This window comes from Hirundo rustica, chromosome 7, assembly GCF_015227805.2.
Source record: "Hirundo rustica isolate bHirRus1 chromosome 7, bHirRus1.pri.v3, whole genome shotgun sequence".
In the NCBI taxonomy this organism is placed as follows: domain Eukaryota; kingdom Metazoa; phylum Chordata; class Aves; order Passeriformes; family Hirundinidae; genus Hirundo; species Hirundo rustica.
This window is the reverse complement of record NC_053456.1, coordinates 27,471,297-27,488,870: the sequence shown is the minus strand read 5'-3', so window position 1 is coordinate 27,488,870 and position 17,574 is coordinate 27,471,297. Positions and strand designations below refer to the sequence as shown.

The window sequence follows — 17,574 nt, the reverse complement described above, 5'->3', positions numbered from 1 at the left end:
GAGATCTGAGCGAAGGACAGTTTCACTTAAAGGAAATGTCTGAGGTCAACCAGCAATTAACTGAAAGGTTCTGATTGAATACGCTATTGACTGCGCTCACATCAGACAGCTTCCTGTTTATTATACCTTATGGGCTGTCTAGGTGCCAAGACATTAAGCTGTCAATAATCTATTAATACTAAACAGCTCCTCCCTCCTTACTCCCCCCTTGCAAATCCTCTTAGGCTAAGAAACTGCACTAAAAAGATGGAAATTTTTGAAGTGAGATGGAAATGAGCTTTTTAGGGTATTTCTTTGCTTGGTTCCAGCTGAAAATACAGCAACGTTCATAAACAATATAACACGCAGTCTATAACTACATGGAAAAAATTGTGTTAAAAAAAATCAGCCGTGATTGAGACCATATCCTGAAATCTGGCTTTCTTTTCCAAGCCATCTTTAAACAGTCTAAGTTAAATTTAATTAACAATTTACAACAAGGAGAGAGAAGTTATTTAAAGACAGGCCTACAGGTCCTTAACATTCAGTGTCTGGGAAACAGTTGTATATAAAAAAAAATTTTAATGAATTTAATAGAGAAAAGCACTTTAATTAAATGCTGTCAAAGAGGATTGTATTAATGACTGCACACAAAGGAATTTAAAGCAAGCCAAGTATATTTAGCAAATAGGAAGTAGGCTTTCAGAGGCTGCAACTATTTATGTTTCTGCCATTGCAATGCATCTAGGAGATCGTGTTGCCAATTGAAAGCAGTTATGTTATTAGATATGATTTTATTTATTATGGATTATTAAAATTTCAAATGCTGCAGGGAATACATTTATTTAACTTCTCAAATGAAAGAACAAAGATATTTCCTCCTTGTTCAGTAAGAGGAAAAATAGGAGAGGAAATAAATAATAAATAATAATAATAACTTAGCACTTAACTAGTAAAGTGCTGTCCAGACAGATCTTTTTATGGGGCTTGTTGAGTCCTGGAATTTTAGCGTGTCTCTTTCTTTCTGCTACAACTCGATGGATTCACAGCTGCTACCACAGCTTCCCTCAAGACAGCACAGAAAGAGGAGACAGCTCTTACTTCTTGAGGGTACAAGGGACTTCTGTGATACCCTGCATGGTTCAACTCTAAGAACTACGGAAACCCCAACAAAAGAAATCCTGGCTGCCAAGCTCTTGCAAGCAAGACTGAGAATACCAAAGTTCTTCTGAAGAACCATGAGACTTAGCCACATATTGCTCACAAAACCCCAGAACAATTATGGCTCTGCATTACTTTGTGAACAATGCGCTCACCTTCCTCAACATCCAAATCATAGGACTTGCAGCAGGAAAGAAGGGGCTCTTCACAACTCTCTGCCCACGTGCCTTGGATTCAAGTGTGGCACATCAAATGGGCATGGCCTAATACGTGCAAAATGTAGAGCTTCAAACCACAAATCTGAGGAAAAAGCAACTAGAAAATTCAAGGGTATCAACATTATTTTGGACTATAATGGCACAATAGTGTAAAACTAAATTTAGTCCCGACTGGAAACAGAGGAATGTTTTTTAACACTAATTGAATGAGATGGCTGGGTCTGTAATATCCAGGATGTGTTCTGTGATTTACCACATCCTTTTTGCCATATGTAATGGTAAAAGGTTAATAATGCTTTTAGATGAATCAAACATCCAAACGTTCCACCAGAGGCACCTTATACCTGCTTGTATTCCTTTGTTTCTGAACATCAAATCCTTTTTAAGTTAGGCACCACAATGGGAGTTAGTCCCAAATTACAGGTTTTTAAATGTACTTATTTGTAGTTAAAATTTTTGTCTTCTCATTCACAACATGAAGAAGTGAGTAGAACTGAGAGAGAAGTCATTGGAAAGGAGGCACAAGGGGATACCAACTTCCTTTCACAATGTGAGTAGCATCATAAATGGTGAAGTTTAATTTTCTAAGTACGTTATCTGATTTTTGTTTAAGACTTTTATTAAAGTCATGTGTGATGTGTGTTGAGAATGTAGCCTTTGTTGTTCCACAGCTAGGGATCTTGCAAACAGCTTCGCTTTGTCCGTGCCAAGACATTTTGGAATATTCTTTGAAACACTGTAAGCATAGATGACTGTGAGAAAAAATATGTGCTACTGTACTTCTGGATACTTGATGCGTGAGAATAGTGCATGCACACAAAAACACTTCTCCTTTCAATTTGCAACTCCTGTAAAACTCCATAGAAACATGGAACAACATGCACAATATATTGACCCTGGAAAAAAAACCCTATCTCTGCACATATTACAGTCTCTGGCTATTTTCAACCATTCAGGGGACAAAAAAAAAAAAAAAAAAAAAACCAACAAAAAACACCAAACAAACAAACAAACACAAAACAAAACAAAAAAGAAAAAAGCTCTACACCAAAGAATTTCCAAAAAAAGACTGAAGACTGGCCCTGGGGAAGGAGACTGGCCATCTATGTCCTGCTCTGTCACAGCCTAACTCCACTGCCCAGAAGCTGCACCATTTCCCTGGAGGATGCTGTGCAACACAGAAGGAAGAGTAGCTCCTTGTTCTTTGAGGGTCAAGCAGTGCAAAGTGCTCTTGTAGCAATATTCTCAATGATTTCTCTACCCATGTAATTTTTATAATTGCCTATCTGCAGAAAAAGACCAGCTGCAATGATCCAGGGCTCTAACTTTATCCCAAGATTTCTGTAGAGAGCGTGAGAAGAAAAGATTGCATACAGGCAATAGCTTATAAACATTTACACATTTCTGAAGCCTGATACCATAATTAATAAACAAGTGTGGGGGACACAGAGTAATTAGGGAGCATTAAATTAAAAAGAGCAATATTTTTAACTGCAAAAATATTCAACAGCAAATGGAACAGAGGCTCATCTAGTAGCTTTTCAGCCTTCAAGGTTTGCCTGCTGCTGGCAAGCTTCAAAGGTTATGGGCATTTAAAGAGCTTTATTTAGTGATCTTACTCTGTATGTTTGCTCATCCTCAACCTGCTAAGGCTCCTTCCAACACTAGCAGCTTAGCATTTACAGTGGGGCCAGGACTGTAAGAAATGAGGGCTAAATCTGGTCAAATTGTGTGTGACAGGCAAAAGGGTGAGACAACAGGGGCCAGAGCTACAGTGACATCATTTGCTAAAACGACAACTTGCCAGAGCCACACCAACAGAAACCACCACCCTGCTGCTTACTGCCAAGTCTCAGCAGCGCTAAATCTTCACATTCAGATTTTAAGGGAAGTTTCTGCCTGGAGCATTTTGCCATGGGAGCCAGGGCAGCTCAAGGAGAGCTGCTCTGGGGCAGCCTCACCGAAGATGTACCCCCAGAGTCATCTTTATTGTAAGATGCTGCTGAAGAAAAGCACTAGTCATATTCTCAGGGCTCCTTCACGTGAAAGAGTCCCACCTCATTCCTGCCCCATCCTCAGCTGATCCTGGACCAAGTGAAAGCTGTCTGGGAGCAGGTGTCACTGTAGTGGCCTCCTGGTTTCAGGTTCTGTACAAATGTGAAAAGGATATACTGTTCTGACAAGACTAAACTTGCCACCACAGAAAAACTTGAAACTCTGCAGTTTACTCAATCTCCCATTTCTAGGGTTAAACGGAACAGCACTAAACCTAAACTAATTTCAGAACAGAGGCAGTTTGGCTTTAATTGCAAGTACACGCCCCACTATCATTCAAGAGGAATAACAGGCCTAACATTAATAAAAATCAGCAGCATTTTCAGCCACATTAGATATCTGCACTAAACAGAAACAGCTGAGATGGCACAGTAGGCAGGTTTGGCTGTAGCAGTCACAGCTCAGCGCCCTTCCCTGCAATTGTGGTAACTATCAATCACAAGAAGATCTACTGGATACTTCAGAGTCAAACAGAAGGGGGTTGTCTGATATGTGCCTCTGTTGCCTTTGTCAAACTTGTACAAGGCTCCTGGACTACTGTGACCCATCAGAAAAATGGTGAGCACCAAGAGGACAGAGAACCAGAGCATGCAGCCACAGCTGGCTATGGGGCACAGGTACTGGAGAAGCATGAGAAAGAAGCTCAGAAGTGGAAGATGCCTGAGATTTTTTTTTTTTTTTTTTTTTTTTTTTTTTTTTTTTTTTTTTTTGCACGTACCACATGCTTTAAAGAGAATTCCTTTACTCTGACCCAAAAGCAGTCACACACGCAACAGACATAAATGCAGTGTGAGTGGCATTTGCAACAAATATTGCTTTCGGCTTTAATGCTGCATAGAAATAGAAGTTATATAGTTTGAGACTTTTTTTTCAGTGGTTTTTAACAGTTTAAACTGAAAGGAGATACTGAAATTGACTGTTGTCTAATTTTGATAAAAGAATGAAACTCCAGATAACTAACAACTAAGAAAAACAGATATTCTCCACTCACAAAATTCACAGACCTCATTCTGACACACATTTCCTTCTGTAGTTCTAAATCAAAGAAAAAAATAATCCAAATACAACCCTCCCAAACCAAAGCTCTGAGCATTCTGAGTGTAATGAATAACCTACAATATAAGTTCCTCTTAAAGTCCATCTGGGTTTGCTGAGTACAAGTTGTGTCACCAGTCTTGACCACCCCTGTCTGAGCAGACATCACATCCAGCCATGGATTAAAGAACTGGGAAGTCAAAAAGCAGTGGCTATCAATCTATGGTCTGTCTTTTGGGTGCAGAGAAATGATCAAAAAGCAAAACTATCACACTGCAGCCGTTAAGAATGAATCACAGGGCACAGCATCCCCGTGAAAAATTTGTCTCAAAACAGTAAAGACCAGACTCAGAGAGCCAGCGCCGTTTCGGAAAGTAATTTTTGTCCTAGTCTCACAGAAAACTCAGTCCTAATTTCCAGTATGCAAAATCCCCTGGTGTAACTCACACAAACACGGCAAAACCTCACTGCGCACATCATCCTATAGATCATTAAGCACACCATGCTCCCCTATGGAATAACACGGTTTAGCTTCACTCATCATCGACGATTGCCTAAGTATTATTAATTAATATTATTTTTAAAGAAATTTTAAGTCTCACTGTTTTTTCCATCTGCGTGCTATGCATTATGTGACCCATGAACTCCAAGATCTTATTTAGAAACAGATATTTCATTAGGAAGCGCAACTGCAGTGTTCATCCCCCTCTTTATTACTTCTAGAAAGAGAATATGAAATTAGTTTCATTGGGCTGCCATTGCCACTTGCCTTGACCCATTTTTACAAGGGCTCCATGTTTTGCTCTTTTGCATTTCATTGTCATTTCTAAAATACTTGTTCCCTCCTACCCCTCACAAAATTATAAAAATTAGTATTTCATTTACCTCTGTGGTATGTTATTTTCTGCATATTTAAAGAGAGATCACAATGTTTGCAGCGAACACAATACAGAAGAACTTTCCTAGAGCTTTTCACTGTGCCTTTTTTATTTACTAATGTTCCTCCATGATTTATGATCTGAACTATTATATATTGCCAGATTTGTCTAAATCAAGGCTTCTGAGAAATAAAAGGGTGGAGGGACGTCATTTTAAAAATGTGACAAAAGCAACAGTGTCTCAGAGAGCAACATTTGATTGCTCTTAAATAAGTATGTACCTACCAGCTTCAGCAGATCTACCTGTCAACTTAGAAAAAATGAGAGGCAAGATTTCCACACTCTCTGAATGGAAGGTCCTTTGCTGCAGTGGTGGCTCATTTCTCCAGAGAACCGTCTTATCCACCCCGACACTCCCGAGACAACAGCCTGATTCATGGCCTTCCCAACGGAGTCAGGTTTCTCTGCCCCAGCAATTAACAATGAATTAGCACTATATTAAAGTGCCAGGCAAGATGGTTACTCTCCGGAGTGGTCACCTTGGACACAGCAGACAAACAGTGGGAGAAGGGAGAGAAATTAGATTTACTGTGTCCCAGCATGTCTGTAACAAACACGGAATCCCTGGCTGGCAATGGGAAGCAGCTGTAGGCACCTGTCAGCATTAACACTCCAGAAAGGTCCAATGCCAGCAAATAGCCGGGGAATGGTGGGAGCTAGCAAGGGATGGAAAGGAAGACAGGGAAGGCTCACCTCTGCAGAGCAGGGAGCTAGACACAGAAGCACAAGGACTGCTTGCTGCAAAGGGACTACTCGGCACACCGTTCAGGGCCAGATCAAAGGGCCAGAATCCCACTCCTGGTGGTGGTGGTGGAAGAGGATGAGAATACAGCAAAAATGTAAGCATGCTCTCCAGGATACCCTCCCACCCTCCAGGAATCTGTGGCTCAGGCACTCTGTAACTCAGAGGTGATGTCCTTATGGTACCCTGGCCAGCAACCATCTCACTGCTCTTCTTCTTAGCAGCACTTTGCTATTACACCACATTGCATGGAATGGAGGGAGAGACTCCTAATGGACACCTCGATTTCCTTAAAAACCAAATGAGAGGCTGCGGCAAGCTCAGCTCAGCAACATGTAGGTGTAGCATGGATGCTCCATAACCAGAGTGTGAAGGAAAATCCACACTCCAGCACGTCCATATGGTCACACCCAATGCTGCTAGAGAACACAGCCATGTCACAGAGCTCCACAGGGCTCACATTTTGTGACTCTTCAGCACAATAACAAACAAATCAAGCCTGCAGGGAGGAATTTTTTAAACACTCAGCTTCCCCTAGACATTATTAATTTCAGAAACAGTAAAATAATTAATTAAATGGATTAATAGATGGCTGATGGGAAAGATCTAACGGAAGAGAGAAAAATAAAAATGTTTTTAAAACCCTGAACCTAAAGCTGAACAGTGATGTGCAGGCTGGTATTACCAGACCAGTAAGGACAAGAACCTCTCACAAAGGCAAAAACAATCCCTTAGACAAGAGGAACCAGCCTGGGTCCAGCTGATTTCCTACAGCACAACTGCCCCACTGAGCATACCCTGCCTTTTAGAAGACAGAAACCATACCTGGCCTTGGGGTAATTCCCTCACTGAAGTGTCCCCAAGCCTGTAAGCAGCAAGTGAACTACACAGAACACATCACAACGGTATCTTTGCCCTTTCCAAGAAGCCATACTGAGGAAAAGGCTGCAATATAGCCACATCTTTTGCCTGGTCATGCCTCTTGTGATGATACCTAGTATACTCTTCCAACTCTGACAGGGGGACATCCCCAGCCCAGACAGGGTTAAGTCACGGTGGCTGGGAACTCTGGCAGCAGTGTGGGACAGCCTGTTTTCAGGCTCTCCCAGTCTCTCAGCTGAAGGAACAGGAGACTCGAGCATCACACAGAAGTTACCATACACACACCTAAGCCATCAGAGCAAGAGAAAGATGGGCTGGGCAGAGAGAGAGAACAGAGGTAAGATCCTGCCCACTTCTGTGTTACAGCTCTGCACCTGCTGTTATTCACAGCACTGCTGCTTGTATCTTCTTCAAAGGACTGTCATTTTGCTATCAAGGCTGCAGGTAAGGGCTTGACTTACAGCACACTCCTCACCAGCAAACCTGCAAAGCAAAGTGGGTCGGTGACTGCAGCTCTTGGATGTTCCCACCCCCTGCTAAAATGCAGCCACGCACCATGGCAGACATTCTGCACCCGTCACGGCTTTGAGAAGGAAATGAGAGTTGCTTTCCCACTTTACACTACAGGGGGAATTTCAGATAGGCAGAATGTAATTACTTGGCCTGGAGTTCAGCCAGGAGCAGGGCCCAAGACCCCTACCCTTATGTAAAGTGTCACAAAATCTCCAATGATTGCAAGTGTGAGAACCTCAGCTTTACATCTCTGGCTGCTGTCATTGGTTCTTCATGGCTAATTACCTAATAGTGACCCTTGCAGCAAAGCTAAAAAACAAACCTTGCTTCTCGAAACAATTCAAGTCCCAGAGACTGAAAACTACGCAAAAATTACTCGGTGTTGGGTATCTTTTGACAGTAGGAAGCAGGTGGATGGCAGACCTCCTTTGCATGGCACTGGTAGCGTGTCACTCAGAAACCTACTGGGGTTTTTGGATGGGCAAGCATAGCTTTAAAGTGCAGCACCCCCAAAACACAAGCCTACTGTATCAACTGCATGCCAGTCTCCAGAGTTTTGTTGTACGTAGTTGCCAGCTGGTTCCATTTATTTTTCTTCATTTTTCATATTTTGACTGTAATAAATAATTAATCCATGGCTTTGTAACTTGCTGACAAATACAAATGCACAGCATTCCAAAACAGTGTAACGTGTCACTCACAAGAGCCAACCTGCAATATGCAGAAAAATGATGTGCAGAAGGCTTTGGAAAGTAGGCTAATCATCAAGGTCACTCACAAAATCCCAGGGAAACTTTTTCCATCCCTTAGAAGGTATTTCCACTTGCTGTGGGCATCAGAAGTGGATTAGTATGTTCAGGTCTACAGAGGCCTAGCTGACTTCCCAGATGTTAGCTTGGCCCTGTCTTTACCTGTTTGTAGGTTCTTGTTTCCAAAATCCCATAAAATCTGGGGGACATGGAAGACAGAACTTGCTAAATTAATTACTTAGGGTGCTTCCCCCTCTTTACAGCCCTGAGAACTTGAACCCCAGGAAACAGGGGGTTCTTTTTCCTTTCAGGCAAAGACACAAAGAAAAGCAAGGAGGAAGAAGTTAGCAGAAGAGACAAAAGGGACTGAACTAGGTAATAATTAATCTGAGATCTACATGTTTCAGATGGGCAGGGCAACAAAACAGAGAAACCTCTCGCCTTTAGAAAAAGGTGACTAGATAGCTGGCAGCAGTGGTAGCAGCACGAGAGCAGCAACAAAGAATAGAGGCTGAATGCCAAGGTTCACAGCAAGAGTAGCAAAGCAGGGCAATCCACTATCAAACAATGAGGAGAGTGAAGGTGGGAAGAGGAAATGCCAGATTATCAGAGAAATGCACAGTACAAACAACCCTCAGAGTGGTCATGATGCCTTAAGTTTTAGCTTTTGTATTTTCCAGATTCTGTACTGCATTACTATGTAACTCTGAACTTCATGTAAAGTGTTAGTAACGTATCTTCACAGTTTAGTTAGCCAAAGCATTCCTTTCCCAATCTGAGAACCAAAGACACTGCCAGAGCTTCAGGCCCAGAAAGTATAAACAAGAGTGAACTGAGGAGAGCAGACTGGGAGGATAGGGGGACTTCATAACCTGAAGCTGTAATTGGACAATTAACCCCAATGTGTAAATGGACCAAAACTTATTAAAGTGTGAGAATGTGTGATCTGCCGTTCATCTTGGGTGTAGCCTCAGGCAGGCTCTCGGACTGCCCAAGGTACCCTTTGAAGGCCTTTTATTTAAAACCTACTTTATTCCTTTAACACTGTCTAGCCTCTGTTCTAGGCAGCCTCTCAAGGCATCAGTCACATAATCTGGCATCAAGTGAATGGTACTGAGTGCCAGGGGCTGAATTGGAGGGCTGAAGGGAAGAAGGGCTGCTGTGGAAGGCGTTGCCTCAGCTTTGTAGATTGAAGAAGTATCTCCTGAGCCTCTCTTGACCACCAGTAGATGTTTGAGTTTGTGACTAGTTATTAGGAATACACATTAGGCTGATTTTCTCTTCTGACTGAAGCTGGAACTCCGAAAAAGAGAGTCTGTAGTATTTTCACTTTGTTTTCCATACGCATATTTGTATTTATTTATTTCTCATTCTACTAATATCTGAGACAAGAGTGGAATGAGTGTGTACCAACCAAAAATCCAGCCAGAAATGTCTAGAGGAGCAAAACAATCCCACAATGAGGCCGTGAAATGAAGGCCCATTCCCCACAAAATGCTGACCGTGGTCATTTCAGAAGTACTTTTAAGTTTCGGTCAATACATAAAAAGCCTATCACCACGTTAGACTCTTGAAACCCCCTGTGTTACCCCAGTCCTCCCACACGGACACCCTAAGGAGGCAGACAGTGCTCTGACCTGCACAGGCTCAGGTGTGAGCTGGACCACGTGCTGCATACGCTCGCTGTGGTGGTGTCTGGACTCTTCCTCATAGATCACGTCCCTCTCATGCTGGGGAAGGTTCAGGAAGCGGCGAATGGTGCAGAGGTTCTCCCAAAGGGTGCGGTTTTCCGGGCTTGGGTTTTCTTTCCAGCGCAGCAGCTCACACAGCCAGCCCTGCAACGGTAGGGTCAGCACAGTCAATCCACTGAGCACCAAGGAACCAGAAGTGAGAGGAAGGGTAGCTAGACTTAAAGCTCGGTGCTGAAGGTTTTGGTGGTCTCATCTCACACATAAACGCTCACCACCCCAAGCTGCCTTTTGGTCTCGACAGATCTGTGATAGATTCTATTTCCTGCAAGTTGGAGAAGGTGAAACAAGCAGCAGTGCTCAGCAAAAACCAGTGTCTTGTCCCCATCGTATTCACACCATGTTCAAAATGCTCAGATAGAAATATTTTCCCTACAGAAAAGCAAAGATGAAACAGAGATGCATCTTCACTTCCATTTCAGAACACCTTCATTTCTTCACCCAAGCAAGATATAAGGAGACATAACTCCTGAGACTTGCTAACAACCCTCACTGCAACCTGCAGCTGCAGAACCAGAAATTCAACACCAGTCCAAATGTCTGGTAGAATATACTAGAATCAGGACTTCTGATTTGCTGACACTATCTTGCACTGATTCCCCCGGCTCTGAACCCCACTAAAATTTTACATCTTTAAATAATAAAATCTAAGAGAAAGATGCAGCCTTACAGAAAGGGAATTCTCTAGCACCTAGCACAAAAGCAGAAACAGGGTCCTGCAAAAGTTACTACAGATACCAAGATACTAGGCAGAGGTAATTCTACACCGAACTACAGCTCATAGTAAGAGCGGATTTTGTTTCTGCTGCCTTGTTTGAAGGTTAGTTTGAAACGCCTTTAAAAGGTTACTGCTATATGTAAGGAGCTGTAGGACCTCTCCCACAGGGACCAGCTGCTCAGACCTCTGAGGTGAAAGCATCAGTGCCCCAGGAACAGGAAAGGACCCTGAGCCCCGAGGCCAAGGAGAGCCCAAGGGCAAGGGCTGTTGGGGTGAGGACAGCCCCGCGCGTGCAGAGCGTGACCCGGAGTCCCCAGCAGGTGAGGCAGGGACCGCGGCTGCTGCTGCTCCTGCCCGGCATGGGGGCACAGCCAGCCCTTCCTGCCTGCCAGCAGCCGGCACGCTCGGGGCTGGGGACAGTGGCTCCCCTCCTGTGCCTGCACAGGAGACGCAATGCAAATGACAGAAGATGAGAAGATAATGCCGAGGATGCTGTCAACGCGCCTTACTGACTCCTGTCAAAATATTTTACCTAGTAGCTTTATAACCCATCATTTTCAAGCTACAGCTCAGCGTTCTGACACCATTTTGACAGGCACCTTACAATACCTAAAAGATAGCTTGATCAATGTTAAAAATGTTCGGTACAAGAAGCAGCCAAAATTGCGTTTTTCTGAAGAGTGACCAGAGCAAGCTGAACAGCCGGGTTCATTACCAGCCCATAGGGGGGCTTTTTGGTATTGCTTTTTTGTGTAACAACTTGTAAGCCATTGACAACTTCTACCGTGCACTCTAAACCCCGTGTATAATATCATAAGCCGTTGTTTGTCTTACTCTCCACTGTGTCTTCTGCCTTCACCCCCCCCCAAAAAAGGCAAGATTTGATTATCTCCGCTGCATCAGCCAAGACAGCAACACCAGCTGTTCTCATTGTGCAGCCTCTTCCTCACGGCCTACATGTTAATAACCTGATCATTCCATTTTCTCCTTCAACTGCCGGCTGCAGCACAGCGAAGAGACAAAAACCCAGGCCCATCTGCAGCAGCTGTAGGCACTGAACTGTGAAGCCACCAGGGATTTATAAACTAATCTGTAACACAACACTGCCTTGTTTTTACAAGTGAGAGGCCACATTTGTGCAGACCTGATCTTTTCTTGCAATAAACTTGGAGGGGTGGGGGGAGCAAGGATGAAAACAAGATATAAAATAATTTACTTAGGGGAAAAAAACCCTCTGTGTCGTATCTTCAAAGTGCTTTGATTGGTATTTGGGTAATCTCTCAGCCAGGTGAAGTCTGCATTTTAATGTGGTTTGGCCATATCCCTTACGCTCAATTCTCCTCCTTCCACTGCTCAGAAATCCCCCAAAACTTTGTCTCTTTTAGAGAAGAAAATCTCATGGCTCCGCCATGTTTTCTCAGGGGTTCCTCCATACAGAGGAAATAATTCTTGAAATGGAAAATAAACCATCTGTAGAAAAAAATCAGCTCCTGTTGCTCCCTGTTTCCAGTGATTTGAATAAATCTCCAACTGAACTCTCTCAAGATGTTTCAAGCAGGTATGTTTAACACCTCCTGGCGGATGCTGCAGCATAAAGACCCATGGTGTAACAGAAAATACAGAATAAGCCCTGCAGCTGGTGGAGCTGGAGCCCACTGCTGGGCAGGCCTGTGGGAAGATGAGGTGCCTGGCTCTGGCAGAACCCAGGCACAGCTCGGCAGGGCCACCTCCCCATCCCAGGGCTGGACCGGGCAGCCCGATGGCGACTGCCGCGCTTTGATTTATCTGTCCCGTTATAATCAGCGCTCATTACAATCACTTAGAGCAACACTACAGGCCTCATTACAGACTAGGCACTCGCTGCCATTAGTCTTTAAGAAGGATAGCGCTCAATTTGCCTGGCAACATGCAAGGTCCTGACCTTGGAGCTATTAGGGAAAAGATTAGACTGCAGTGTGACCATGTGTGCAGACATGAGCAAACCAAATTAATTTCTGGCAAAGGGAGGCACCAGGCAAGGACCCCGCCATCCTGAGGACACCTGAGAACTTCTCCATTCCCCAAAGGAGATAAGCTAATGGCACGTTTAAAGGAGCCTGGTTCTGAAGGTGAAGCACATCCGTGGTATTTAGAGAGATATTAATCCAGTTTCCCCACAAAGTATTTGCTTGGCTGATCAGATTAAGGGATCTAGCCTTCAACAGCACACCCCCACCACAGCAGGCCCCAAGAAATCTGTGATACTTCACAGCCTCAGACATATTGCACCATGTGTACCCAGCTGCTACAATAATTAGCTTATGAATGTATCAGCTGGTTCTGTGATTTTTATAAATAATAACTAACCTACAGAGCAGAAAGATTTCCACGAGCCTAATATTAGCAAGAAATTGCAAGGTGCGCCTAACTGAACTGTCATTGTGCTAAATGCCCTGTCTTCCCTCATGTTGTGCAGGACTGGATCTCCCCCAACGCCATTTATAAATATTTATTTTTGCAATGTATTTGTGTCAGCTTTCTTCACAAGAGCCATTATTCGCTCACTCCCACACATACACACGCATACCCACTGTGTGCATGTGTACACTTAAGGACTTTTGCTGCTCTTTTTCTACCCTTCCCTCTCTTTATTCAAGCATTCATTCAAGACCCTTTCTATCCATCTATGGGGCTGTTTATTAGGCAATAGCTTTGACTAATACGTGAGAAAACACAGCGTGCCGCAGCTTACTCACACGTTCTTTATGGCTGCGAGTAACCGCCTTCCCCATGCACAGATGAAAAGTCTGCATCGGCTTTTTAAATTATTTATTTAAATAATCTTAGCACGCCATCCAAGAAAGTTTTGCAGTACCAGGCAAAAAAAAAAAAAAAAGTGTAAATGTCAAATAAAACAGTGACAGATGACAGTATTCTCTATTGAATAGCACCGTTTCTTCGTGCATGTTCAATGAGAACTCATGAATTATTAATACACAAAATCTCCTTTTACTGTTAAAAATCTCAACTTGGCGTTTTTTGGTTACAATTTTTTTATTTTCTTTTATTTATTTCTTTGGGGTCTGTGTATGTTACACAGAGCTTTCCAGGAGAATTACTCCATTTAAGAAATGCTAACATACAGAAATCTTTGGAGTTACAGCCATTCACGGTGAATTTTCATCTATAGCTACATTTAGTGGCATGAAGAAGGAAAAGCGAATGAGACACTATCTCACCACCTTTTCCCCCACTCACCCACAGCATCTGAGTTCACTGCATTACAAGTAAATACAACTTCTGTGAACATATTCTGAAAAATCTAACAAATAAGACACCCCTCCCTCCCCAGACCTGTAATACGCCGTGTTTCTGGTCCCGCCTCCCCTGCACATCACAGGTCTCGCTCCACCACACAAACAGCCCCCTTGGCTGCCTGAGATACCAGAGAGTTTGATACACACCAATGTCAATATGGGTGGCAGAATCTAGTCCTTAATGTCAGCTTCTAAGGTTCTCAAATGGGAATGTCTTCCATTAAAAATAAGAGGAGGAAAAACAGCTCAATTAAAGGATGCTTTCGGCTCTACATTCAGGCACACCCAGCGCTTGTGGTTACAAGGAATTCCGCTCAGAACTTCCTTCATTTCACCCCAAAACTTCTAGAGGCATCGAGAATGAAGCCCAATTTAGCTCATTAAAGAGAGCTGCAGAGAAGTGCTGGCCTCTGTTTTTGTTGTTCTCATGAGACAAGATAAACATTTTTCCAAGCATTTTGTTTGATAAAAAAGTAATAGCATATTAATGTCCTATTTTTAACCTCTCTCTGTCTTCTAATCAAATACATTTCCACATAGCTAAGCAAACAACAACAAAAATCTGCAGAAAGCCAGCCATTCCCATTGTGCTTTTATGCTGTTAAAGGAACAGCATGCTCAGAACACCAAAGCGTGAGGCTTGGCATCCTCAAACCCCCTGAAGAACAGCGAGCTGGTGCAGCAACCCTGAGCCGTACCCTCTGTCACTTATCCCAGAGCCCTGGTTGGCAGCTCGACCCTTTCACTTTAGCTGGGCTTACCCCGGAGCAGGGCAGCCAGATGTAGCAGACAACAGTAAGGTCAGTTTTTCCAGCACACAGTGAAGGTGTGCACAAACACACTGACCCCAGAAACTGCTTCCTGCAGATCTGCTGCCCTGCAGTCTGCCAAGGACCAAATTTCTGACCAAGGACAAAGAAGGCACATGGGAAGAGTTCAGGCTCACAGACATGCTGGGGTGCAGGCCCACGTTTACACTTTGCCAAAAGCCACTGCAGGAGGTGGCAGTTGGGTGTCCACGGTGACTTAGTCACAGGCAGCTGCTCTGCTTTGAGCGTGGATAAACCTGCAGCTTAACCGACCTTGTGTTTCCCTGCACTTACATTAAAATTAATAACAATAATAACAACAACAATACTGCCAGTTTTCTGCACTGATATTTTCTAGGGTCTCCAGTGAAAGCATGAGTAGGCAAATGAAGAGCTTTTAATAAGAGTGACTCAGGAATAAATCTCAAAAATAAATGTAAAAGGCCGTTTCCTCACCCACATCATCAGTGCAGAAAATGTCAACATATGTGACAAAAAGAAAAAACGCAGCAATGATTGATACAAGTCTTGAAAGATTAGTAAAAAAATGCACTCCTCAGAGAAGGCACCCTTCCCACATGGGATCACAGGAGTCCTCTGGACAAACTTCCTCAGCATCTCTTCTCTCTGCTTAGTTTGGGACACTACAGCACAAAATGAGCTAGATAATATTCAGCTCTTGTTCCTTAGTCGCCAAACTCTCTTACCATGAATCCAATAAGTGTCTATTAAAATAAATAAACCCCCTAATGATTCAAGATAACCTAATCAAGAAAGCCGAAATGGATAAAAGACTAACTGTAATGGAGAGTTCTGTCATGGCTTCAATGAATTCTTGATGAGGGCCGGGGGAGGGGGACTGAACCTGAGAAGCTTTACTCAGAGAATCTTGATACAGTTCAAGGTTAATCACTCAACAGCCTGGATTTTCTGAAATGCTTGGTACTTTTCCTCCCCCGAAAATGCAAAGCACTTTCATGAGGGCCAGTTTCTCACTGGCCTCTTAAAGCACAAAATTATAACAAAAAAAAAAAAAAAAAAGAGATACATGAGCCCTGAAGTACCTTAGATTCATGGGAACACCAAGTCTGCTTACATCTCTTGGCCTCACAGGGAAGGATGCTGCGCACTGAGGATATTTCCAGCATTCCAAGCTCCAACTAGCTTCTCCCCACACTAGAGAGGAAGTGTGGGCTTGTGGTTAGGGCAAGCAGCCCACCATCAGCTCCCGGGTCTGCCAAGGACTTTGTGAGCAAAGCCCCAGCTCCACAACTGCCCCTTATTCATCCAGCTGCTGAGAGAGGCCAATGCACGGCTGCAGATGCTGTCACAGAATCATAGAACAGTTTAGGTTGGAAGGGACTTCTAAAGGTCCCTAGTCCAACCCCCATGCGATGAGCTGGGACATCTTCAATAGATCAGGCTGGACTCTGAGAGACCTGAATGTTTCAGGGATGGGGAGGCATCTGCCATTTCTGTGGACAGCCAATGTTTTACCACCCTCATTGTAAAAAGTTTCCCCTTTATATATCTAGTCTGAATATACCCTGTTTCAGTTTGAAACCATTACCCCTTATCCTGCCACAACAGGTCCTGCTAAGTAAGCCCCATTTAAGCCCCAGTAAATCCACTCTTGAAAGGCTGCAATGAAGGCTCCCTGGACCCTTCTCCTGTCTAGGCTTAACAGCCCCAACTCTCTCTGCCTGACTTCACAGGAAAAGTGCTTCAGTCATTTGATCATTTTTGTGGCCTCCTCTGGACTTGCCCCAACAAGTCAAAGTCCCTCTGGGGCTGGGGACCCAGAGCTGGATGCAGTGCTCCAGGTGGGGTCTCACCAGAGCAGAGCAGAGGGTCAGAATCACCTTCCTCAACCTGCTGGTCACACAGCTTTGGCTGCAGCTGAGACAGAGTCGGCCTTCTAGGTTAAGAGTGCATTTCAATAGCTCTTGTCCCACTTTTCACCCACTAGCATCACCAAGTCGTTCTTGGCAGGGCTGTCAGCAATCCCTTAATCCCTCAGCCTGTGCTGAATACTGGGGTTGCCCTGATCCAGGTGCAGGACACTCTACTCGGCCTTGTCAAATCCCATGAGGTTCATATGGGCCCATTTCTCCTGTCCTGGATGGGGTCACGCTGTGACTGCATATACAAATCTGTAAAAAAGAAGCTCTAGTCCGAAGGTACTTCAAACAAATTCAAAGTTCAGCCAAGGAGAGAAATGTCTTCCTGCATTTCCTCCATGTGACAAGACCATCGAAATACCAGCACAACAGACATGACCCAGCTGCAGAGATTCAAAGCATCATAAAGGCACTGAGATAAGGCTGTAAGAAGTGCCCTGTATGCACACACTATATACACTACACATCTTCGCCACCAGCTGCTTTTTCTAGCTGCTGCTCATCATCTCTGGAAGCTAATTAGTTTAAGGCCACAGAAAACACCTATTAGAAGCTGAAAGGGAGAGAGAAGCCATCCCATCCTATCAAATGAATACAAGGGAATGTAAGTTGGGAAGGAAAGAGAGGAAAGGATGAAATTAAGGGTTTCTGAAGCTAATCCTTCCTCAGAGTGACATTGCTCATTCCTCTCGCAATGCCTGTACTTCCTTCTTGGAGGATGAGCAGGAGGTAAAGGCATGGGAAGGTGGCCATGGTGTTGAGTCCCATCTAGCATGGGATCCTACTGTGAGCTAACACCCTCCTTGGCCAGAGAACTGGCAATAAGGCAG

General features: G+C 43.9%; 1 protein-coding gene across 5 annotated transcripts in view; it reads right to left on the bottom strand.

Moving 5' to 3' along the window:
* SATB2 (SATB homeobox 2) overlaps nucleotides 1-17,574 on the bottom strand; it is a 130,333-nt gene that overhangs the window by 15,813 nt on the left and 96,946 nt on the right. For all 5 annotated transcript variants that reach the window (XM_040070059.2, XM_040070062.2, XM_040070058.2 and 2 more), the window contains one exon: nucleotides 9,910-10,107. In XM_040070059.2, coding sequence (XP_039925993.1) covers nucleotides 9,910-10,107 — 198 coding nt within the window. The remainder of the gene's footprint in view (nucleotides 1-9,909; nucleotides 10,108-17,574) is intronic.